We start from the raw sequence: 25,672 nt of genomic DNA on the forward strand, positions 1-25,672 counted from the left end.
AATATAATTGTAGGTCTTTGTGCAAAGTGCTCGTTATTGGTCGATTTTAACCAAAATTATACCATTTGAAGCCTCTGCTCAGATCTTGTGTATAATATTTGAGAATTCTGTCCGTACCGAAAAGAAAACACCGTTTCATTCAGATGGTTAACGCTGTTTTAAGGACGTAATCCCGGTTTACACTGAGAATCGTATGAAATCTAGAAGTACAAAATGCTGGTTTACCGATTGGTAAAGTAGGTGGTACATATGTTTACCACTGGGCTTTAAAATTTTAACTTTCCAGAGACGAAATTTCTTACGTCTCGTCTCTTGTTTGATTTTTATTTCTGAGTCTGTGCCCAAATTTATAACCAGAAATGCATGTTTTGCAGAGAGACGGCCAGAAATGTGGAGTGCATTACATGAAAATGAAAGTTATATCAAGTGTAATGACGAAGCTAAACGTGGTTTATTGGCGGAAAATCCGTACGATTTGATGCAGTACTTGAGTCATGAGCCTTAATATATCTTGTCTGATGCGTTGCAAAAGGTATTTCTCTCTCCATAAATTTTAAAGAAGGCGATCTAGTGTGCTAATAATGTCTACTGTCGTATGAAATCCGTTGGCCAACAATTTGAAACAAAAGAACAGCGCCTGTTTATCGATTCTCTTATGTTTTTCGTGCTCGAAGCTAATTGTTGGGACTGCCACCAGAGGGCTACGGTTTCGTTACGCAAGGCGCGTGGTAATACGAGTTGGTGTTTCTCGCCTGTGCAGGTTGGATCGAAAAACGCTAACTTCAAGTGTTTTCAGGACCCAGAAAATGGTTCGAGCAGATAACCAAAAATATTAATCATTTCTCTCTCCATTTATTTTAAAGAAGGCGATCTAGTGTGCTAATAATGTCTACTGTCGTATGAAATCCGTTGGCCAACAATTTGAAACAAAAGAACAGCGCCTGTTTATCGATTCTCTTATGTTTTTCGTGCTCGAAGCTAATTGTTGGGACTGCCTCCAGAGGGCTACGGTTTCGTTACACAAGGCGCGTGGTAATACGAGTTAAGTGTTTCTCGCCTGTGCAGGTTGGATCGAAAAACGTGAACTTCAAGTGTTTTCAGGACCCAGAAAATGGTTCGAGCAGATAACCAAAAATATTGCTCATATGGAATTCTCGAAGGATTTGGGAAGTATCCGTCATTCACATAACACATTTCTGTGTACTTCATCGAGTATTTCTTCGGGGTCCCGAGTTCAAATCTCGTCTAGGACACCGACATCCTGACGAGGTTTTTCGTGGTTTTTCAGTCCCTCCAGGCACTTTCCGGGATAATACCACACATTACGCCATTACCGTAATTCATTATTAAATCTCTTAATCAACGCTATTAAATTATAATACAAATAATAAAATAAATTAGGATACGTATAGACGCCGACCCACTTATAAACAACTATAAAAATTCTTTAATCAGTCAGAACTTTTCTGTTCTAACCTGTAAATGAGTAATGTTATTTTGTTACGTTGGTATCGTGCTGGGGAGATTGACGTGTTCTTATCGACGTAACGTCTGTTCTGTGTCGCATAAATAGATGAAGACTGAGGAGGTTTTACGATATTATATTATATTTGCGACACTGAAAATGTTTATGGGCTTGTGGATAGGAAGTACTGCCCTGAAGATGGAGGCGATTTATTGATCCGAAACGTTGGAAATAACCTATAAGATTAGTTGGCGTCACAGACTAGAAGACCAAAATCTGTACTAGACGTCATTGTTTGTAAGTGGGTGTGTTAGGAGCATTATCGATGTTTTATTGCGAGAAAAAGTGTGGAATTTATAAGGTGGATTCTGGATAATGTTTTGTGGATCTTTGGATGAAATCGATGAAAATAAGTGTCATGAGGTTTCAGTTTTTCGGATGATTATTATTATTTTTTAAATTTTATTACATTGTTAGTCCATAGAGTTGGGTGAGGACGTGTTGAACATTTTATGCTATTTAATATTTATTTACGAATCACGAGGTTCTCGAGATGCGAGTGTCCGCAAATGTTCACAGAACAGTGGAGATCAGGGTGGGTAACATAATTTTTCGCGTTGTTTTGGTATGGTTTTGAGACATTGTTAAGTCTGAAAAAGCGCTCAGTAAAGTTTCTGCCTTAACGAGCATGATTTGATCAGCTTAGGATGTTAAGTAAGGAAGAACATCGTTGTTTATGCAAGTATTGCGGAATACTGAGGTGGTATGAGCCTGTAACCAGGATGGATGATGAAAGTAATGCTCTCAGAATGTTGATGGGGAAACCTTTTCTAAAACGGCGTCTTAATAGCCCGATGAGATGGTATGGTGATATTAAAACTAAGTTGGCAAACTCTGCTAGACTGCACGGCGCTATAAGACAGAAGACGGTCTCGTTAGTATTAAAATCGATTGTAGGAAAGTCGATTTGGAATCGTATCGAAATAGTGCAGATATTGTCGTCATACATATCGATGTAAATCATGTGAAATGTCGAGAGTTGTATGGATTTTCTTGTGGTCGCCATGTTTGATGTTATAGATTCCGATACATCAAGCGAGTAGCTATTTATTATTTTGATTTATGAATTGACTGGAGCTTAGCTTTTAGGGAATTAAACTGAAGAATCATCTCCCCGTTTGTAAATATCACGGACTCGACTGAATATTTAATGTTAAGTGTTATTTCACAAACAAATAACTGCATTTTTATACTAGTAACTTTAGTAATTTATACGCTTCATCTTTGCTATTATGTTGTGAAGAGAACAGATTATGAAGTGTCTGTGAGATTTCACGTTTTCTCTGCGACGAATATGAAGATGGCTGTCTTCTGGGATGTTGCGATCATCACCCTGATGATGGAGGCAGAAATGACGTCTGAAACGTCGGTCAATTTCTGCTAGAATATACATGGCGCAAGGTTTCAGAAGATAGCCATCTTGTTATGAAGTTTCTCATCTTGTAATTTTCTTTCGTCTCTGTGAGTTAATCCCATTAAGGTCTCAGAATCGGGGAAATCGTAGTATTGTATAATTTAATGAAGGGTTTTAGACGGGAGGAGGGAGGATTCTTTGCTGAATGACCGTAAGTCGTCTACAGAGTTTCTCCAGATACACATTAATTAAATGAGGTTCAGAGCACGAAGCTGTCGTAACTGAGTTGCTCCTTGGGTCATGGTTGACGAAGTACAGCCCGCGGGCAGTGTAGACTCCGAGGAATTCAGCAAAAGAAGTCGCGAAGAATGCCACGGCAGTGTACCCATTAAGTACCGTAATTGATCGTGTTTTCAGGCCACACGTTTTCTCCCGCTTACCGCCCGGACATTTAGTCTCCCAAATTAAGAACTCTGTAATCGACACATTTCGTCAAACCCCGCGCCCTGTAATGGAACCACGGATGATGATTTGGGCACATCGGGAAGGCGACCTAAAACCTTAAGGGAAGAGACCTGTTTGTATAAGGGTGGACAGTGAATTAAGTCTGTAATCCTGGGGTCCCGGGTTCGATTCCCGGCGGTGCCCGAATTTATAACTTGTGTTGGGCAAGGCCGTGGTCTAGGCAACACGGAGTTTTCCTCCGTGGCATCCCAACAATTACTCCATTCACACACAGAAGAAGGCAATGGCAAACCACTTCTGGATCATCTGCCAAGAACGTATATGAACAGGTCCCAGTCCGAGAAAAGGATGGAAGGATCCTGTTCATATGGACCTGTCGTCACACGGAACACTAAATAATAATAATAAATGTAGAGTAAAGCCATTCCAAATGAAAGTTAACTTGTCTCCCTGATGATGGAGGCAGGAAGGACCTCAGAAACGTCGGTAAGCTTCCACCAGACTACACAGCGCAACAACCCAGACGACAGCCATCTACGGACTCACCGCTGTGAAAACCTCAGATCCTACTTACCAACGTAAATTTATCGTGACGAAAGTACGCCTTCTATTCGTATGTAGCGAAATACGAAAATGCAGTTGTAAATTATTGTTTGCGTCATAGGAGCAAACTTTTCAACAAGAAAGATAATTTTTGTCAGTCGCGCACGAAAGCAAAGAATAAGTTACCAATGACCAACCTTCCCAGCATTAAATTTACCTGAATACGACATTTATAACTTCTGAAACGTTTCACTTATATCTGAGAGGCTGGTCAATGTTTGGAATAACGAAACAACCAGTCACAAACCTCTAAATCAGTGGTATTCAACCTGGGGTACGCGAAGACATCTTAGGGGGTACGTGAAATTTAAAAAAAAATATTATTTTACGATAAACACTGAATAATCAGTAATGTAATTTATTTAATTTATTTTAGATGTAGATTATATACTATGTATAACTTGAATTATACACCAACAACTTTGGGGGTACAAAGTTGGAAGAGAAATTATATCTGGGGGTACGCGAACAAAAAAGGTTGAATACCACTGGCCTAGACTACGGCCTTGCCCAACACAAGTAATAAATTCGCGTACCCCCGGGGGTATGCGAATTTATTAGCACAAAAGTTGGAGTCATGTTGTCTTCGCCCAACGTGTTTCGGTTTGCATATTTGCGTATTGTATCAGGGACTTAACAACCACAACAAGCTATAACCTTGTACATGTAGGTTCTAAAATATTGAAAGATACACCATAAAATATAAAAAACCAAATTCTGTCTTGCATCACTGCCTTAGGTTTGATCACAGTTATATATAATTCAACTTTAAATTGTAATTAAACTACTTACATTGTTCCGAACGTAATCTGTATTGTCGCTAGGGGGAATTTTCGATCTCTCTTCGGTTGTTCTATCGGTCCACATGTTTCGAACTTTCTTCATCTGCTGTTCATTTAGTAATCGTGCGTTTTTCACTGTTTAAACCTCGTTTTTGTGATGATGGGGGCACGATTTCAATACGAACAGCTGTTCGGTTGGCGAACTAGTGGAATGGATGGAGAATAATCCGGCCCGGGTCGTCGGAGCTCCTTTCCTCTCTCAACTGTCCTCGGAGGTAGTTGACTAGAGACTGAAGCTGCCGAGCTCGACGTTGATCTTGAAATGGTAACTCCGGCTAACTGATGAAAGTGGGAGAAGGGATTTTCCGTCAATAACCTTGAATGTACAATGAAGATAACTAGGAGGCCTTTCTAGTTCGCGGGAAAAATTTTTTGTGATGATATTTGCAAATCTGGTAACTGCGGTGGTCTAGCGGTTAGAACGCTGGCCTTGTAATCCTGGGGTCTCGGGTTCGATTCCCGGCGGTGCCCGAATTTATAACTTGTGTTGGGCAAGGCCGTGGTCTAGGCAACACGGAGTTTTCCTCCGTGGCATCCCAACAATTACTCCATTCACACACAGAAGAAGGCAATGGCAAACCACTTCTGGATCATCTGCCAAGAACGTATATGAACAGGTCCCAGTCCGAGAAAAGGATGGAAGGATCCTGTTCATATGGACCTGTCGTCAGACAGAACACTAAATAATAATAATTTGCAAATCGCGGCGTACGTACCTCGATTTTTCGAGGTTGCCCTGCGCAGGCGCGCGGACTAATATCAGTCTGATGTAGATATAATGCCACACAGAGTGTACTTCGACTGTAATTTTCGCAATTATCTTAAGTCACACTGACAGCTCTGAAACGGTAAAGCCATTGTCATCCCTTTAAACACTAACAGTAATATTTTGATGTTTATTTATCATAAAGTTTTATATGGAATGTCTTGTTTCGTGTGATTTTCGGTTCCCCTAACCCCCCCCGCCCCGCCCCAAATGCTGGGAAATGGCCCTAATGCAAGTCTCGATATCTTCCAACGTTCTGATTCATCACCAATCCACACATCGTCACTTTGCATCAACGCGTTAAATCTGAAAATAAAAGTAGTTTTTCGGGATTTAAATATTTATTATATATAAGAACAGTTGGTTAGGTGGAAGTCTCGGCTGTTTGCATGTTGGAAGTTCTCGATTCGTATCCCACTCGAGTCATTCGTGATTTTTTTCTGAATGTGTGCTATCCTGTGTAGGTAGAAGCATTGCGACGGGCTGATCCCCCGCGCAGGGGATCGTACCTAATGTCAAAGTGGATTAATAATTTTAAAATTATGAATTGCAACATTATAAGGCCAAATCCTTACGCGAGGAAGGAGAAGAGATATGTAATTCGGTTCAATTTCGCAGAATTTTAGTATTCACTGAATAAAATTGCATTTAAACAATTAACATTTCTTTCGCGTACGTCTGGAATTTCTTAATTCGGGTACAGCCGCCCTCTGGATTGCTCGTTGCAGCTGACAGAACGTGTTCCATTGGACGTGATTTTATATGTGATGTCGTCATCAGGAGTCACGTTATGGCAGGTTCAATGTCATTCGGAAGGAGACGAGGGACCAGGGGTAACCAAAAGCCTTCCAGAACGCTGCCGCTGCATTCAGCTCACTGCAGAATTTATTTTCTTCAAAACTGAAAGAGGGATTACATTTCGCTTTTTTTTTTTACAAAGTCTGCGACGTTTCGGAGGTGCTTGCTACCTCCATGTTCAGGGCGATAAGTTACTCATCCCCCTGATGATAGAGGCAGTAAGGACCTCTGAAACGTCGATAAACTTCTACCAGATTCTTAATACGCTATGTGAAACAGTGTTTAATCAAATTTCTCGCAAATAAAAGAACACTGGGAAAATTATGTTTTTAGTGTTGGTATCTTTTGGAGAATCGAGTACGAACATAATTTTATTCAAGGGAAGTAACAGCTCTGTGTATGTTTCGCGAAAATCTATTCACGTGTTACTAGGTCAACCGATGGATTTGCATAAAATTGCACTTTTCCGTACAAGAATTGAAATATTTGGCATACGACGGAATCTTTGTAGGAGGTCTTCCGTGTCCTCCTGCTGAACGACGTAGGCTTTTGGCGGTGTGCTGAGGAAAACGGTTTGGACCTCCGAAGTAGTCGGAGTTCGAGAGAAAATTTCGTACCAAAGAACTTCTTATTATGATGATAAAAAATGCATTCGGAATTTTAATCGAAAATCCTGAGAGTAAAAATCAAGCTCGAAGATCTAGGCACACATAGGAAGATAATATTAAAATGGATGTTGAAGAAAGTGTTTGCACTGAATTAATTTCTTTCGGTATAAGGACGAGTGGCGGGCTGTTTTGAACCTTAGGGTCCCATAAAGGTCGGATGGTTTCGTGACCAGGTGAGAAACTATCATATTTTCAATAAGGACTCTCCTCCCTAAAGGTAGATGTGATGAAATGCTTTCAGAATGTATTGCATTGTTCTCTGTGATGAGGATCTGACGGTGGTTTAGTCCTCCTGACAGCCTCACTTCAGCATTTCATTTTTTAAGATCTACCCACATTAATATTATCATTCCAAAATGGTTTCTTAGTTATCAGTGAGAAAGTATGCTGATGGTTGAATATCGTTGTGTGGGAATTTGCTAAACTAGGGGAAATCGTCTAAATGTTTGTCCTCTACTTCTATATCATGCTCCGTTATTATTTATGTACGAGGTGCGATCGGAAAGTTTCCAGACTGCGCGTATAAAAAAAACCCGTACACTTATCTCAGGTATTAAATTTATCCATCACCCTCGAAGTAGTTCCCCTGGGAGTGAACACAACGATCCCAGCGCCGCTGCCAAGCCTGGAAGCATCCCTGGAAATCTTTCTTTGTCAGCCTGTCTAGCACCATCTGCGATTCTGCCTGAATCTCTTCTATCGTCTCAAATCTCCTTCCCATTAGCTGAATTTTCATCTTTGGGAAGAGGAAGAAGTCACACGGAGCTTAGAAAGGAAGTTGGGGTCGGTTCTTGCAAGATCTTTGAGCTCCTGACAAACGAGAAGTCAAGTCGATTCTGCTTCTGGTCCTCAGTCAGGATGCGTCGCATGTGGAGTTCTTCCTTTAGAATCAGCTGACAGGTCCCATAGCCTATCCCAACAATGTCGCACAAGTCGTTGATGGTACGACGTCGATCTTCGTAACATTTTCGGGCGTTGTGCTCGAAGATGGTCGTCCAGAACGCTCGTCATCATCGACAGAGGTTCGGCCATTTTTAAAACGTGAATGCCACACAAACGTTTGTGCACGACCCATTGCGGACTCCCCAAATGCTTGCTTTAGCATTTCATACGTTTCCGTAGCCGTTTTGGCGAGTCTTTGGCAAGAGATTCAGGCAGAATCGCAGATGGTGCTTGACAGGCTGACAAAGAAAGATTTCCAGGGATGCTTCCAGGCTTGGCAGCGACGCTGGGATCGTTGTGTTCACTCCCAGGGGAACTACTTCGAAGGTGATGGATGAATTTAATACCTGAGATAAGTGTACGGGTTTTTTATACGCGCAGTCTTGAAACTTTCCGATCGCACCTCGTATAACCCGCTTGTCTGATTCCACGCAATTTTGTGACGTAAATAGTCACGTCACGGACAACTACAATTTTTGCAATGCGGTAGTCAGAAATGTGCCTCGTTTGACATTGGTTTTTAGCATTGTGAATGAAGATTTGTGTGCGAAGTTAGGAATTATCCGTCCATTCGCTTACTTTCATCTTTCAGCGAGACCTTCTGTCCCCAGTCCCATCCAGTTGCGAAAACGACAGGAGTCAGGAACTGTTTCGTGCTAGAACTCGTTATGGAAACGGTGTAATGAATATTTGTATTAGCATCATGGTGATAAATCACAGAAGGTCTGTTTACGCCTATAGACAACCTTTATTGCTTGTTAACCCCTAATGTGTCATCCGCCGATAGGGATTCGTACTAAATACGCCGCAATCCTTGCCTTAGAATGATCGTATACATACAGAGTGCAAGCCAGTGCTTTAAACCTAACAAAAAATTAGTTAGAAGAGGGAAATTTATTTTCGGTGACGGGAGACTATGAGAAGCATTTATAGCGAGCGAGTAATGTGGGACGCCATTTTGTTTTGTTATTGATACGTCTGAAAGGAATATTGTTTATTTTATTTGTCAACGTTAATTGTACATAATGTGATAAGGCAATCGATATTGGTTAATCGATTATGCAGCTGTTATGATTCCTTTGTAGGAAGTCCATTATGGACTGTTCATGTCTGTCCGTCTGCCAGTCGATTTAACTCGAGTGTCAGTGGACGGATTTAGATGAAATTTGATGTGGTCGTTGTGCCATTATACACAACTACAGAGTCGTACTTTTGATTATCCTGCGAGCGTTGATAATAAAATTACGGACGAGGAAAGTCGTGAGGTGGACAGTGAGGTGTTGAGATCTGGTGGCCAAAGTGGGAACTATCAAACAAGGCACGTTGCAAAGAACGAATGGGGATATTATTTGTATTCCAGCACGAATCATACTTTCAGAGCTTGTTTTATTTTGTGCGAAACGTTTTAAAGTGTCAACGTGGTGACCATACAGGCTTGTGAATACATTCGTGGAAGAACCGCCACGGTGGTCTAGCGGTTAGAACGCTGGCCTTGTAATCCTGGGGTCTCGGGTTCGATTCCCGGCGGTGCCCGAATTTATAACTTGTGTTGGGCAAGGCCGTGGTCTAGGCAACACGGAGTTTTCCTCCGTGGCATCCCAACAATTGCTCCATTCACACACAGAAGAAGGCAATGGCAAACCACTTCTGGATCATCTGCCAAGAACGTATATGAACAGGTCCCAGTCCGAGAAGAGAAAAGGATGGAAGGATCCTGTTCATATGGACCTGTCGTCAGACAGAACACTAAATAAATAATATAAGAACCGAGAATCGTGTGAACAAATGTAAGTTGGGGGGGGGGGGGTTGATGATGCTACGTGTTTAAGTATGGATTTCACTGCCTCGAATACCGTTAACACCCATTGTCAACGCAAGTAAGAGGCAGTCACCCGATGTTTGGCAAATTGCTTTCGATCTTGAGGCATTGACCTCTTCCTTGACGGAACGTATTGTGTCGTTCCTGGGGTGACGTACGTAGGAAACCGAACACGAAACATTTTTATTGAATTGTGTTAAAGTATCGTGACCTCGTAATGCATGTTTACGTAAGCGTTTTGCTAATTTGTCCTTTCGATACTTGGAAATACCTAGTCCTGACGCAGAATGGTGAAGTGAACGGTTTAGTAAGGCGCTTCAGATGGAGGTCTTATAACATTCTCATTTGATTGATCGTAGTATCATTGAACGTAAGTTAAAACGAGTTGTGATACAAGGAATATTGTATACATACCACAGCGAAGGGTCTTTTCCTGATTTGTGGAGCCGAAGATTTGAACGACCTTGAAAGGGAAGACAAAGGGTCTCCGAGAACCGGTTGTTCTATACGTAACGTCGGTAGACGAATGTCCACTCTGTATAATATACAGCGTGTCCTGACTTAATTTTTAGAAGGAGCTACTCAAAACTTTGCAATTTCATGACGTATTATCTGTGCCATGTTAAGTGGGCCGCGTGTCCCACGCTCTCAGGATGCAGATACGGGGGGGATGGGGGTAGTTGCTAATATATTTAATAAGTAATAGCGGACAACCGATAGGGGGTGGTCCTCTAGTGTGGGGGTTTGGGCGGGGGGCTAACAACTCCCCACCGTTTTACCAGCATGTTACGAAATGCTACACTGGGACGGATTCTTCGGAACTACGAAAGCAACGGGGAATGGACGTTTCGGAACTTGGAATGACAGGCGTTTTGCAGTTGTGAAGTTCATTTAAAACGGTATCTAAGAGAATTGGTGGAAAATATTTTATATTTAGTAGGCGTATCGGAGTCGAATTTTATACAGAATATTTCTTTCGCCGAAGCTAATTGTTTATATGGACGAATCTTTTGAGTATCATCATTGTGGATTTCGACGTGATCGATCGATCATCCACTGATCCCAAAAGAATTCGTCGCGTAATGGAGAAAAAATGGTAACACCGGAGCTGTTCGTAAAATTCCAAGAATCACCCTTACCACTAATTGTAATTTAACACATAAAATGTACCACAGACCAAATGCGTTCAGTTAAAACTTATTTATGTTAATATTATCTTTTGATTTCTTACGTAGTTTTCGTAGCATCAGTGGTACGCGTACCATAGGTTGAGAAACGCTGGTCTGTGATACCAGTTTTCTTTATAATACGTCACCAGGACGATATAAGATGACAGAACGGGAACTTGAATGGGACACTTCAGCTTTTAGTCTGTGCTGATGATATTAATTTATTGGGCTAAGTCATAAGTGTACTAACAAAGAACTCAATTAGGTGCAAGTAAGGAGATCCTTAACCCTTTGAAGCCGAAGATCGTCTTCATAATATTTACGAATCCAGACCGTACCGCGAAGAAAACACTTTACCTCACCATTACGAAAATCAGCTGGTTAACCCTTTGAAGCCGAAGCTCGTCTTCATAATATTTACGAATCCAGACCGTACCGCGAAGAAAACACTTCACCTCACCATTACGAAAATCAGCTGGTTAACCCTTTGAAGCCGAAGCTCGTCTTCATAATATTTACGAATCCAGACCGTACCGCGAAGAAAACACTTCACTTAACCATTAGAAGTCGAATCAGGCGGTACCACATAAGATTTAACAAAAGAACATCCCGGTCAAAGCCTTAAATGGTTGAGCTATTTCTTAACTGGCCTTATCAAGGAAGTCTCTGTATAGGCGTGTATTTCGGAATCATGAACTTAACCAAATTAAATCCTACGTAAATGATCTGCGACTGGACGGGACCTTGCAATAACTGGATCGGCTGGACCGGAAAATTTAATCGTAATCAGCAGTCTCACAGATCGAATCTAATGCGAGAATCGATATAATCCTCTGATTCTCATTTGTTCTCTCCCAAAACGTCAATTCTTTTCCCCAAACTTGAATGTCACTCGAAAAGCATGTACATATGCCAATTATTAAAAATTATAATCGTTATATTTATTTTTATCGAACTTTCCTGACGTAGAATAGCTCGACGGAATTACTTTTATTGTTTGAGTGACGACTCTTATGAGTTTTCTAACAGTTGGTTGTCCTGTTTCGTAAGTGCAATGAAGAACCGACTGTCGACAAAGATCCCAGCGAGCTTTCTTAAATGTAGACCAGTTTTCTGTGTTCATAATCGACTCGTGTAGCCGCAAAGATCCGGTTTTCCGATGTTCAAGGTTGACACTTTTAGCTTCGAACCTGTCCGCCATTTTATGAGCATCAAGGTTATTTCCATCCCTTTATTTTATTATATAATGCCCCGTTCGACATAAAAACTCTTATTATTTTCTGTCTCTCCGTAATGCATATCCCAGTGCGTCGATGTTCAGTTTCTGCATGCAAGAGTTGACCTTAACTTGTCGTGTCAGAAGGAAAACGTGGAGGAGGATGAAGGTACGACCTCCGATCGGGAGAGGTTTTTATAAAAGAAAAATCTTACGTAAACGAGAAAATAACAACAGAAATTCACTGGTGGGAAATGTATTTCTTTACACGCAGTAATACGAGGTGCGATCGGAAAGTTTCAAGACTGTGTCAATAGAGGGCGAACCGGATGTAGTACGAGCTTCTGCCGCTAGGGGGTGCGGCCTACATTCATAGTGAATCAGTGTGCCAGCCGGCATCATCGAATTAGCATTTGTTTCTTAGTTACGGGCGTTTTGGTAGTGCATTACACCGACCCTCCTGCGATTTCGGAATGGCGTGTGCATCAAATTTTGCCAAAGACTCGCCAAAACGGCTACGGAAACCTATGAAATGCTAAAGCAAGCATTTGGGGAGTCCGCAAACTTTTGTGTGGCATTCACGTTTTAAAAATGGCCGAACCTCTGTCGATGATGACGAGCGTTCTGGACGACCATCTTCGAGCACAACGCCCGAAAATGTTACGAAGATCGACGTCGTACCATCAACGACTTGTGCGACATTGTTGGGATAGGCTATGGGACCTGTCAGCTGATTCTAAAGGAAGAACTCCACATGCGACGCATCCTGTCTGAGGACCAGAAGCAGAATCGACTTGACTTCTCGTTTGTCAGGAGCTCAAAGATCTTGCAAGAACCGACCCCAACTTCCTTTCTAAGCTCCGTGTGACTTCTTCCTCTTCCCAAAGATGAAAATTCAGCTAAAGGGAAGGAGATTTGAGATGATAGAAGAGATTCAGGCAGAATCGCAGATGGTGCTTGACCGGCTGACAAAGAAAGATTTCCAGGGATGCTTCCAGGCTTGGCAGCGGCGCTGGGATCGTTGTGTTCACTCCCAGGGGAACTACTTCGAGGGTGATGGATGAATTTAATACCTGAGATAAGTGTACGGGTTTTTATAGGCGCAGTCTGGAAACTTTCCGATCGCACCTCGTACGTCAGCGGCAGATCCTGATCTAGAAGTCGGGTCCCGGGGAAATGCAGTTTATCATTTCCCGTTTTGTTATTAATTAGAATAAAGGATTCGATTTGTGACAAGCCACTTAGAGAACGTTTGTGATTTTTCACGTCACTGAGTTCGTAATTTTGGTGACGTTATTTATGTGGTTAAAGATAATTTTCATTTAATGGATATGGAGTTTTGATTTTGAATGTGTGGAAATGGTAATGAATGTTGTCATTCGATTCATAACACTTTTTCTTGTCTCCCTAATTTTTTATTTGCTAGGGCGGGAGATTCGCCCTTTTTCTCGTTCTGTTTCCAAAATACTTCAATACAGAAAGGTATGAAATTATATATTTCTGTGCGTTATATCGTGTGTCTACAAAAATTTTCACTCTAGTGATGTAATTAAGATTGCTGGTATTTTGAAAGGGTAAGATAATGTTTTTATGTAAGAATAATCGCTCACTACGCGGTCATTCTGTCGTGAACTCTTTTCTAGAAACTGAAGTACAGTCCACAGATCAGGAGAAAATCCCTGCTAGGAATTCGATATACGCGCATGCGCAAGATTTCGCTGTGAGTGACGACCGATCCTAGACTCATTCGTTCCACAACCACTGAACGAACAACAGACGACAATCTTTCACGTGTTCTGATGGGTACAGCTTTAATATTACCTCACAGAGGCACAGTGATTTAATCTAGAATATTATCGCAACACCCGCAGAACACATTAGAGGTGCGCTCACTACACGCTACTCTTAACTGCTTGATGCTTTCAGTCTGTGTAGTAGCGTAAAGCTCTGACGTGTCACACTTCCCACCAATAGCAGCCCTCTAGTCCACCAGGCAGTAAACATCCCCCCCCCCCGCACCGCACCAGAAACGATCTCTCGTCATCTGTGGACAGTACCTCTGAAACATCGGTAAACCGACTTTAAAACCCGGAGGACTGCCATCTTCAGGTCGTGGTGACAGCGTATGGTTCTGTTGACATTGCCGATGATACTAGCAGCTGTCTCCTTGTCTCTGTGTGTGCTTCTAGACTTGAAAGTTGGTGTCGGGGTTTGGGCTGAATACAGAAAGTGTTCGACATGACTCATCGACGTTGAATGCCTAATCGTGCAGTTACAACCCGAGTACAAGGATACAAGATATGTCTGCGAAGATTTTGCAATGCATAAAATTGGTCCCATAGATTTTTCGTCACGACAGAGGACTATTACTACATTTTGTCATGAGTGATAATTAGTTTTGTGCAGTTGGTAAATATGTATTAAGAGGTTTGAGACTTCTTATACCCGCGTCTTTATCACGAGTCAATATCCCCCCCCCCCCCGGCCAAAGACTACCTTGTTTCAGGAATACTATTTTTTTTAAATATCTCAGAACATTTCTACTCTCATTTAAAATATCACGGAGCCAATGACCACAGGAATAACCTCGTACCAGACTCTTTGACGAAAGCCTTTCCAGTCAGCCGTCATGTCTGGTCGGTTCTTTGTTCCTTAGCAGTGGCCTGGCGTATGGATTGAAATCTTCGAGTTGTAACTCCGTTAAGTCTTGTAGGCATTGGCCAGCGTTTCGAAGGAACGTATTGCCGATAAGAGCCCACCATTTCATCTACGTCAAAACGTCTTATCTTATGTAATCTAGTATATTTTATTTTCTGATTGAAATCGACTGAAGTCTGTTCAGGCCCGGGGACACGCCACATTTATAACACACAAAAGGTAACTGTTGATCGTACATTGGTACAGAAATCCTTTGGACGTCATAAAGTTCCTAGTGAAACAACGCCCACAAGCTACGTAGGTGTCTTGCGCGCAACATGGACGTTAAGTCGCTGGAGAGACCACGTTCGTAACGGTTTAGAGGGGTTTAAGGTGGCGAGCGTGAAGAAGGCAGTCTGCTGGGTTATTGCAACGTGGAGTCTGGTAGAAGCTGGCATTTCAGAGGTGGTTGCTACCTCAATTATCGCCCTGATGATGGAAGTTGCAACCACCACCGAAACGTCTACCAGACTACACGGCGCAAGAACTTATGTACGTATGCATAGGACCTACAGAACATTTTGTCTCATCATCTCTTGTGTAGAACAACAAATAAATTTTTATGTACTGTTTTGTACGAATATGAAATTGGTCTGTATTTTTAGGGGAATGACATAGATGAAGGTATTTAAGGACAGGGTTCAAAGGAGAATATTTTGATCTAAGAAAGAGGAAATAACAACTGTAAATAAAATTAGCACAAAGAGAAACGTCTTCAAGTGAACTCTCCACAAACTGTTTAGATAGCCAAATAAAGGAGGATGACCGATTGAGAAATATACAGGGTGATTCACAAGCCCTTTTCGACCTCGCGTATATTTCGCGCTGTGTACTTACGGTTATAGCGTGGGGGGACAAGTGGTTGAACGGACATAACAGGACGTTTGCGCGCACACGGACTTTGAATCATCCTGTATTACTTTAAGGAGTAAGGCATGGAGATGTGGATTGGATTCATCTGACCCAGTTTCGGGCTTGTTTTGACACGATAATGAACCTTAGGATTCTAGAGGATTCGTTTTTATAGATAAAAGTACCGCTTATTATACGCCCACACAAGAGAATCTTAATACGGCATTTTAATCGTAAGTGTATGATTCAGCGATGTCGTACAACAGAAGCAGGTTTCTCGTATTGGTCCCACACTTTTCGGACATCTGTCTGTGTGTATACTCGGTTTCTTACGATTGAAATAATCTGTTTAATGTAATGTGTTTTTGGATTTTGAATCCATATGAGATGTTGCTACGGGTAAAATTAGTATTTTGTTATAAATGTTTTCATACCAGTTTCATTTCCTTCACTAATGAATGCTTTAATGAACTGGTTTTGCTTTCACAATGTCAGTGTCTGATGTCCAGCTGTCCCGAAGGTCACGATCGAGTTCCCGTGATGGATACGTCGACCTTGGAAAGATGACTTTGGATAGTAGCTCATTTTTTGTTTGTGGCTTTGGTGGGAAAGCTTGCGAATTCAGACGCAAGATAGCGGCAGTGCTTGTGAAGACGAAACAAAGGTGCGTCCTTCGGATTGTCTCGTAGTACCCGATCGCAGGACAATGCCAAGTGGTCGGGTACAACCGTGAACTTCCAAGGCTCGATACTGCAAGATAATTTGGTGCGTAATGTTGACTCGTAGTTAATGTCTCTTTGTTAAACAAATGAAGTAGGTTTCGAACCATTTCACTGATTTTGACGGAGGTTAACAACTGAAGGATGTCGTGACTAATTACTTTCAATTTACTGTGACAGTAATTACATTGTGGATTCGCGAACTTTTGAGGTGGGGGAGACACCACTTAATTACAGAATCCTGATATGGATCGTATTATAAGTGAGATTATATTATGGTGTCAGAAAAAATTGTTGCAAACCAGCTTTTTTGGTCCAATAGGTATTCGCCGTTATTACCCCGGAGGGCAAATAAACCGGATCTTCAAAACACCTCCATCCAGTGCAATGATCTTTTATTTACATTTCCGTGTTCGCCATGGTATTTAGAAAACATGGCCAGCCTTAACTTTTGCCACATACGAGGTGCGATCGGAAAGTTTTTAGACTGCGCGTATAAAAACCCGTACACTTATCTCAGGTATTAAATTCATCCATCACCCTCGAAGTAGTTCCCCTGGGAGTGAACACAACGATCCCAGCGCCGCTGCCAAGCCTGGAAGCATCCCTGGAAATCTTTCTTTGTCAGCCTGTCAAGCACCATCTGCGATTCTGCCTGAATCTCTTCTTTCGTCTCAAATCTCCTTCCCTTTAGCTGAATTTTCATCTCTGGGAAGAGGAAGAAGTCACACGGCGAATAAGGAGGGTGCGGGATGACGGCCATGGTGTTTGAGGCCAAAAACTGCCCAACTTTGAGGGCGGTGTGCGCTGGCATGATGCGTCGCATGTGGAGTTCTTCCTTTAGAATCAGCTGACAGGTCCCATAGCCTATCCCAACAATGTCACACAAGTCGTTGATGGTACGACGTCGATCTTCGTGAATGGCCTGCCGAATCTTCGTAACATTTTCGGGCGTTGTGCTCGAAGATGGTCGTCCAGAACGCTCGTCATCATCGACAGAGGTTCGGCCATTTTTAAAACGTGAATGCCACACAAACTTTTGTGCACGACCCATTGCGGACTCCCCAAATGCTTGCTTTAGCATTTCATAGGTTTCCGTAGCCGTTTTGGCGAGTCTTTGGCAAAATTTGATGCACACGCCATTCCGAAATCGCAGGAGGGTCGGTGTAATGCACTACCAAAACGTCCGTAACTAAGAAACAATGATGCCGGCTGGCACACTGATTCACTATGAATGTAGGCCGCACCCCCTAGCGGCAGAAGCTCGTACTACATCCGGTTCGCCCTTTATTGACACAGTCTTGAAACTTTCCGATCGCATCTCGTACGTCTCTATCGAAAGCAAGTCTTGGGTGCCTCATTCAATATCCATCACAGTCTAAAAATTATGATCGTAACAGACTTTGCAGTTGATTGACAGTCTTCAAATGTAAGACGTGCGGAGATGATGAATTCGATGACGAGGAATATGACGGAGTAGGCCTTAGAATAAAACTTGTCAGCCCGTTATACAGGGTGATCTTATCGGTAGAGATCGCAAACGTTCGGCTCTGAAACCACTTTTGGTGCACCTGTGGTGATTAGATTAAAGTATCTCACGGCGCCGAGTATGAAGATGGCTGTCTTCTGGGTTGTAGTGTTGTGTAGTCTGGTAGAAGTTTACCAACGTTCCAGTGTCCGCCGCCACTAAGAAAACGCGGACGTACGAAATGCATTGGGACATTTGGAGCACTGTGTCCATGAGCATCGGTGGAGACATCTTGCGTCACATTATGCGACAGGATGCAGTTTCACGAGGACTGAGGCTTGTACTTTCATTTGTTCAAGGTCGGTGCATAAATAATGGTTTCGTTGCTGAAAGTCTGGCTGGCGTCTCTAGCGATAGCATCTCTCAGCAGATCCCCACGTGCATTGACGGATCTAGTCTTTCTTATGTTAAGTAACACAGTTAAAATTCGAAGCCAATTTCAGCTGAAAGGGTTCACCACCAGTAACACCTTTAATAATGTTTATGGCAGTCTTTATTTGAAGAAAATTATGGGAAAAGTAGAAGAGTTTATTCGTTCATAACGTTGAGAGACGACAAGAGAAACCCTGCAAGGGGTTAGTCGTTTCTGGTGCGGTGCGGGGGGAATGTTTACTGCCTGGTGGACTAGAGGGCTGCTATTGGTGGGAAGTGTGGCACGTCAGAGTTTTACGCTACTACACAGACTGAAAACATCAAGCAGTTAAGAGTAGCGTGTAGTGAGTGAACCTCTAATGTGTTCTGTGGGTGTTGCGATAATATTCTAGATTAAATCGCTGTGCCACTGTGAGGTAATCTTAAAGCTGTACCCATTAGAACACGTGAAAGCCTGTCGTCTGTTGTTCGTTCAGTGGTTGTGGAACGAATGCTTTTAGGAAGGGTCGTCACTCACCGCGAAATCTTGCGCATGCGCGTATATCGAATTCCTAGCAGGGATTTTCTCCTGGTCTGTGGACTGTACACCTCTAATGTGTTGTGTGGGTGTTGCGATAATATTCTAGATTAAATCGCTGTGCCTCTGTGAGGTAATCTTAAAGCTGTACCCATTAGAACACATGAAAGCCTGTCGTCTGTTGTTCGTTCAGTGGTTGTGGAACGAATGAGTCTAGGATCGGTCGTCACTCACCGCGAAATCTCGCGCATGCGCGTATATCGAATTCATAGCAGGGATTTTCTCCTGGTCTGCGGACTGTAATGAATCTTTCCAATGGCGGATCAACACAGATATAAACTCATTTTAAAATGAAATGTTAGCAAAAAACATCTCTCCATTCACGCAATAAAGAATGGGGTTCATTATATCTAATGATGTCGAGGTTACAATGTATGAACTCGTGTGCATGACCGCTTCAATATGTGGACGGCGTACGGGGTCTCCTGTAATGTTACGTCACATTACGATGGTTTATAACTGCTGCGATGATACGCCACTGTGTCATGGTCAGGCAGGCGTCTTTGTAGTAGCTGACTTACGTTATCTGGTTCGTGTGGCGAGGTGTTTGTAGGTCGTAATGCCTTGCTGGATAATTGGGTCCACTGTTTGGCTCATATTAACACGTAGTTATACCACTGGTCTGCTCAAATGACTGTGATAGTGACCAGGACTTGTGAATCCAGCGGAAAGCTTATGGAACTAGTCAGCTCATTGCGTATAAAATAGTTCGCCACTGGACTCTATCCTGAACCAGATGATCTATTTAACTTCCTCTCTACATGTTTCTTAAAGAGTCGTTTTAATATTATCCCCCACCCAGGGAAAAATATTCCAAGGGGTATCCTGCCTCTAGTATTTCCGACCAAAACTTCGTGTGCATTTCTCCGTGCTTCCTCGATGACTCCGTCTTGCGGCCACTTCCCCGTTTATCTGTACAGAACTCGCATTGATGCCAAGTGATGTTGTCATTAGGCAGCTTTTAGGCTTATATTTCTCATCGAGGTTCTTTGTTGAAGTGGGTGGTTAAGACCGTGCTCTGTTTCCACCTGATAACGTAAAAACGTTGTCGGCATTGTTCCTCAACCTGCTACCGCGGACCCCTTCCCCAAAATTAACTAATTTTAATTAAATGGACTATAGACGAAATGAAATATGCAATAGGCTCCCGATTGTCCGGTGGCGGATTAACCGGAGTTAAACCCCCTTCTGTTATGTTTCTTACATTTTCGTGTTTTTCTTTATTTTGTGCGTATTATCCGGGAAAGTAGCCGTGGTGGTCTAGCGGTCAGAACGCTGGCCTTGTAATCCTGGGGTCTCGGGTTCGATTCCCAGCGGTGCCCGAATTTATAACTTTTGTTGGGCAAGGCCGTGGTCTAGGCAACACGGAGTTTCCCTCCGGGGCATCCCAACAATTACTCCATTCACACACAGAAGAAGGCAATGGCAAACCACTTCTGGATCATCTGCCAAGAACGTATATGAACAGGTCCCAGTCCGAGAAAAGGATGGAAGGATCCTGTTCATATGGACCTGTCGTCAGACAGAACACTAAATAATAATAAGATGAGGTGGTCCAGCGGTTAGAACGCTGGCCTTGTAATCCTGGGGGTCTCGGGTTCGATTCCCGGCGGTGCCCGAATTTATAACTTGTGTTGGGCAAGGCCGTGGTCTAGGCAACACGGAGTTTTCCTCCGTGGCATCCCAACAATTACTCCATTCACACACAGAAGAAGGCAATGGCAAACCACTTCTGGATCATCTGCCAAGAACGTATATGAACAGGTCCCAGTCCGAGAAAAGGATGGAAGGATCCTGTTCATATGGACCTGTCGTCAGACAGAACACTAAATAATAATAAGATGAGGTGGTCCAGCGGTTAGAACGCTGGCCTTGTAATCCTGGGGGTCTCGGGTTCGATTCCCGGCGGTGCCCGAATTTATAACTTGTGTTGGGCAAGGCCGTGGTCTAGGCAACACGGAGTTTTCCTCCGTGGCATCCCAACAATTACTCCATTCACACACAGAAGAAGGCAATGGCAAACCACTTCTGGATCATCTGCCAAGAACGTATATGAACAGGTCCCAGTCCGAGAAAAGGATGGAAGGATCCTGTTCATATGGACCTGTCGTCAGACAGAACACTAAATAATAATAAGATGAGGTGGTCCAGCGGTTAGAACGCTGGCCTTGTAATCCTGGGGGTCTCGGGTTCGATTCCCGGCGGTGCCCGAATTTATAACTTGTGTTGGGCAAGGCCGTGGTCTAGGCAACACGGAGTTTTCCTCCGTGGCATCCCAACAATTACTCCATTCACACACAGAAGAAGGCAATGGCAAACCACTTCTGGATCATCTGCCAAGAACGTATATGAACAGGTCCCAGTCCGAGAAAAGGATGGAAGGATCCTGTTCATATGGACCTGTCGTCAGACAGAACACTAAATAATAATAAGATGAGGTGGTCCAGCGGTTAGAACGCTGGCCTTGTAATCCTGGGGGTCTCGGGTTCGATTCCCGGCGGTGCCCGAATTTATAACTTGTGTTGGGCAAGGCCGTGGTCTAGGCAACACGGAGTTTTCCTCCGTGGCATCCCAACAATTACTCCATTCACACACAGAAGAAGGCAATGGCAAACCACTTCTGGATCATCTGCCAAGAACGTATATGAACAGGTCCCAGTCCGAGAAAAGGATGGAAGGATCCTGTTCATATGGACCTGTCCTCAGACAGAACACTAAATATATTTCCCAACCAGCTCGGATAATCGGGACTCTTCGTGTTTTTACTCCAGCGTGGAAGTAAACTTTTAATGAAAAGCTTAAATCATACAGCAGGACGTTAACAAACAAAGGAGTAGAATGTGTTCAGCTTCCTGACCCCCGGTTGAGAAACGGTTTTACAGGACGTAAAACATTTTCTCTTAACAAATTATAATTTCTGCGAGGTAGTTTGTCCTTGCAAGTGTAGAAATGGATACGATTTCTTTTTGGATCGGATGCGTTTAATTGTTAATGGTCGTTAATCGACTCCGTGGTGCTGATATTTCTATAAATACATACTCGTAATATAGTAGCCAGTACCCGTCATACAAAACAAAAATTGAAATTAAGTTTTAACGGTGGCGACGTTTCGGAAGAACGTATTGTTACCATGTTCAGGGTAGAGGTTGTACGTTCGTCAGAAACTGTGGTAATAACATTCAAGGCTACATGACGTCATAAACTGAATGATCATTAATTTACATTTTCACCTCAAATTTTTATATCGCTCAATAACCTTCATCACGTGACAGAAGAAATGGTGTTTTCTTTGACGTACGATCTGAATTCTTAACCTTTTTAAGGCGAACATCGGCTTCAGAGGGTTAATGAACTTCGAAGCATGGGGAATTAACATCAGGGCTAAATTTAACCCTTTGAAGCCGAAGGTCGTCTGAATATTATTTATGAATTCAGTCCGTACCGCGAAGAAAACACTACACCTCACCATTACGAAAATCAGCTGGTTAACCCTTTGAAGCCGAAGCTCGTCTGAATATTATTTATGAATTCAGTCCGTACCGCGAAGAAAACACTACACCTCACCATTACGAAAATCAGCTGGTTAACCCTTTGAAGCCGAAGCTCGTCTGAATATTATTTATGAATTCAGTCCGTACCGCGAAGAAAACACTACACCTCACCATTACGAAAATCAGCTGGTTAACCCTTTGAAGCCGAAGCTCGTCTTCATAATATTTACGAATCCAGACCGTACCGCGAAGAAAACACTTCACTTAACCATTAGAAGTCGAATCAGGCGGTACCACATAAGATTTAACAAAAGAACATCCCGGTCAAAGCCTTAATTTTAATCTAGATTTTTAATCTCTGCGTTTGGAATATTTAAAGTGACTTACGTACTCACCATCTTGACGCTTGGGTTGTCTGATAGCTTCTACTTGGGTCCAGCTGTTCCGACGAACATTCCCACAACACCCAGCGCGCGTACACTGAACCGCGTAAAACAATTCCTGTCCAGGTACTTCTCAGCTCCCACTCACCGCCAATTTCTCGCGGAGTTATGTATGACGTCATAACATCCTTGGTTGCTTTGGTGTGCCTTTATTAAATTGCATGTTGTTATTTCGTGGCGTAACAAACACTTGCAAGACTTAACAAACTACGTACTTTCTAACATGTCAGTGTAATTTTATCTAAAATTACATATATTTTTTTTTACAGAATGTGACACATTTCGTGTGTGAGTTATGCCCTGTGAGAAACATTGAATTGGTCTAAATAGCTCTTTATGATAATGGATACGCACAGTTTGTTTGTGGTTTCTCTTGGTTTTATCCAGGCTGCAGAATAACCTCGATAACTCCTTTCAGTATATCGATTTTTATATATAAACTCTCCACATCTGTACAGACGTTACGTAACCTCACAAGTTAGAACAGCGTCTCATACAAATTTAGAACAATATGCGAAGTATCTGACTGGCGAGTGTTTTGTCAATCATAATCGATTAGCAGCCGCGTCAGAATCGATACTCGCTTCGTCATTGCAGTATTAGTCTTTTCTGTGTAGGAAATAGAAGTGTGAGAAGCCTCGAAGCTTCGCTGTTTGAAATTTGTAACCGAGGAGGTGGGTTTACGGCTTAGTTCTGCGGAAATTCGAAGTTTATGTCCCAGAGATCCCCAGTTCGACTTCAACGGGCTCATAGGATGTCCCCATTAAACCTCTGTCACGAGCTGGGTTAATATTCACCGTGAGCTACGAAAATGGATTTGATTGGATGCATTCTTATTGAATATGTTTTTGGTCAGATACTTAAAGTTTGTTTACGACAATAACAAACCAAAAAGATACTAATTAGGAAGTTAGGAGGAGACTAAATTATGGAAATGTTTGCTACGTCTCAGTTTAAAATATTTTGTCTTCCCGTCTGATTTCTAAGAACCTGAAAATTAAAGTATACTAAACAATAATCTTGCCTGTTGTTTTGTATGGGTGCGAAACATGGTCTCTCACTCCTCCCCTAATATTGTCAGGGCGATTAAGTCGAGAAGAATGAGATGGGCGGGGCATGTAGCGCGCATGGATGGGATAAGAGGTGTGCACCGGGTGTTGGTTGGGAAGCCTGAGCCTGCCGTTCTGAAACTAATATTGATTCCTGAATTTTTACAGAGTTTTTTGATCTCCTGTCCCATGTAAATTAATGCAGCACATTTTTTAGGTCTCCCTGTGGCTGAGGAGATATTTTGTATGGTGTGGGGTGGGAGGGGTATCCGTTGTGAAGAATGGTATTGATGGTTCCCACCTCCAAATTTTTGTTATTCATTGATAATGAATATATATTTCTTCTGTTTAGTATAAAGTTTACAGTGGTTGTTTTATTATCTTGAGGGTGGCATGAGGTGATGGTTTTCCAAAGACGTATTCAAGTTTTTGATTAGATCCAGAAAACCGGTGGTGTTTTGTGTACTATTTTCGTGATAAATTTAAGTCGAGCGTGGATATATCATGTGTTCGATATTGATATATGTTTTTATCGATAGGTTTGCTGGTATGATTGTTTACATCTCTTATAGCTGTTGAGAGTCGGCATATTCTCCCTGCCCTGCCGTAATACGATCACGCGTGCCTTTTGGCTTGGGTAACTCGCATCTGACTAGAATTGCCTGCAAGTACTTCGCACGTGTGATGATCGCTGAAGCCCTTGGCCTCATATGCATTTCGTTCGTTCATAATGGCCCCTACCTGATATTTGTCACACAGTTGTACGGCAACGTGAGTGCGTTGTCCTCAAGAGAATTGCTGTCACGTGACCTACCAGCTGTGGGCTGCATTCGTTTGATTAATGGCTGGACTCATCTGCGTAAATGTATAGGTCGCGCGATGTGTAAGCCTAGAGAGGTGAGTTCAATAGTAGTGGGGGGTAGCACAGCCTCAGCTGCGGTGACGCACCGAACTAAACACAGCTGAAGCTGACACCCCTCTAGCGCGTGCTTTGGACGAGTCCATCTCGCACGACCAAAAGCAGTCATTTGCGCATGCGCCAGCACTTCTCGCGTGAGCTATGGTGACGAAGTAGTGAGGATCGTAGTCGTGAACTGGAAACAGCTGCTGAGGAACAGGTCATGGCTTTCTTCAAGTCCTATCCCGTCATTCATATGGAGATACGTAGGATAATAAAGGGAACTTGTGATAATCACCTCTCCCCCAACGCGCACCTGGGATTTCAGGACAGTTGTAAGGTTTAGCACTGGAGATTTAAACGCCAAAGTGAGAAACGAACTTCGTTAGGCATTTCGAACAGTGTTGCCAACATCCCTGACCAGGTACCGTTCAGAAGTCACTAATGTACTAGAATCTGGTGATTTAAGTTCTCGTATGTTATTTTGATAAAAAATAGTAAAGGACGTATTTGTGTTTTACTGTTCGAATCACAAGACATTTTCAACTTCCTCAGTCTGAATTATGGTTTCATCAACTGTTACTAAATAAATGTAAATGAATTGAGAGTTTGTATTCTTTACCGAGTATCGTTAGGATCAAATCAAGGCGAATGAGGTGGGCAGGTATGTAGCACGCACGGGAAAGATCAATACGCAATTTGAGGCAGAAGATTTGAATTTTAAGACGCCACCGGGGAGACACGATCCCAGATCGAAGATTGATCTTACAGAAATGTGAAGTGGGTTTGTACTGTATTAATGTGGCTGCTGGTGGGATCCTCTGAACCCACCGTTTTCCGTAAAAGGTGCAAAGATTGACCAGCTGAGCGACTATTAAC

General features: G+C 42.6%; 2 protein-coding genes across 7 annotated transcripts in view; one reads left to right on the forward strand and one right to left on the reverse strand.

Annotated features, from left to right (window-relative positions):
• Window positions 1-22,912, reverse strand: part of LOC110837070 (uncharacterized) — a 33,164-nt gene extending 10,252 nt beyond the window's left edge. The window contains exon 1 of one of the 2 annotated variants that reach the window (XM_087349967.1): window positions 22,799-22,912. In XM_087349967.1, coding sequence (XP_087206093.1) covers window positions 22,799-22,801 — 3 coding nt within the window. In that variant the 5' untranslated portion in view covers window positions 22,802-22,912. Of the gene's footprint in view, window positions 1-4,739; window positions 5,023-22,798 lie in introns of those variants that run through there. The other variant, XM_087349966.1, reaches the window with a different exon arrangement.
• Window positions 1-25,672, forward strand: part of nudC (nuclear distribution C, dynein complex regulator) — a 63,382-nt gene that overhangs the window by 31,980 nt on the left and 5,730 nt on the right. The window lies entirely within an intron of this gene.

This window comes from Zootermopsis nevadensis, unplaced genomic scaffold, assembly GCF_977971745.1.
Source record: "Zootermopsis nevadensis isolate Lab colony 2312 unplaced genomic scaffold, Znev_1.0 Znev_ptg000016l, whole genome shotgun sequence".
NCBI lineage: Eukaryota > Metazoa > Arthropoda > Insecta > Blattodea > Termopsidae > Zootermopsis > Zootermopsis nevadensis.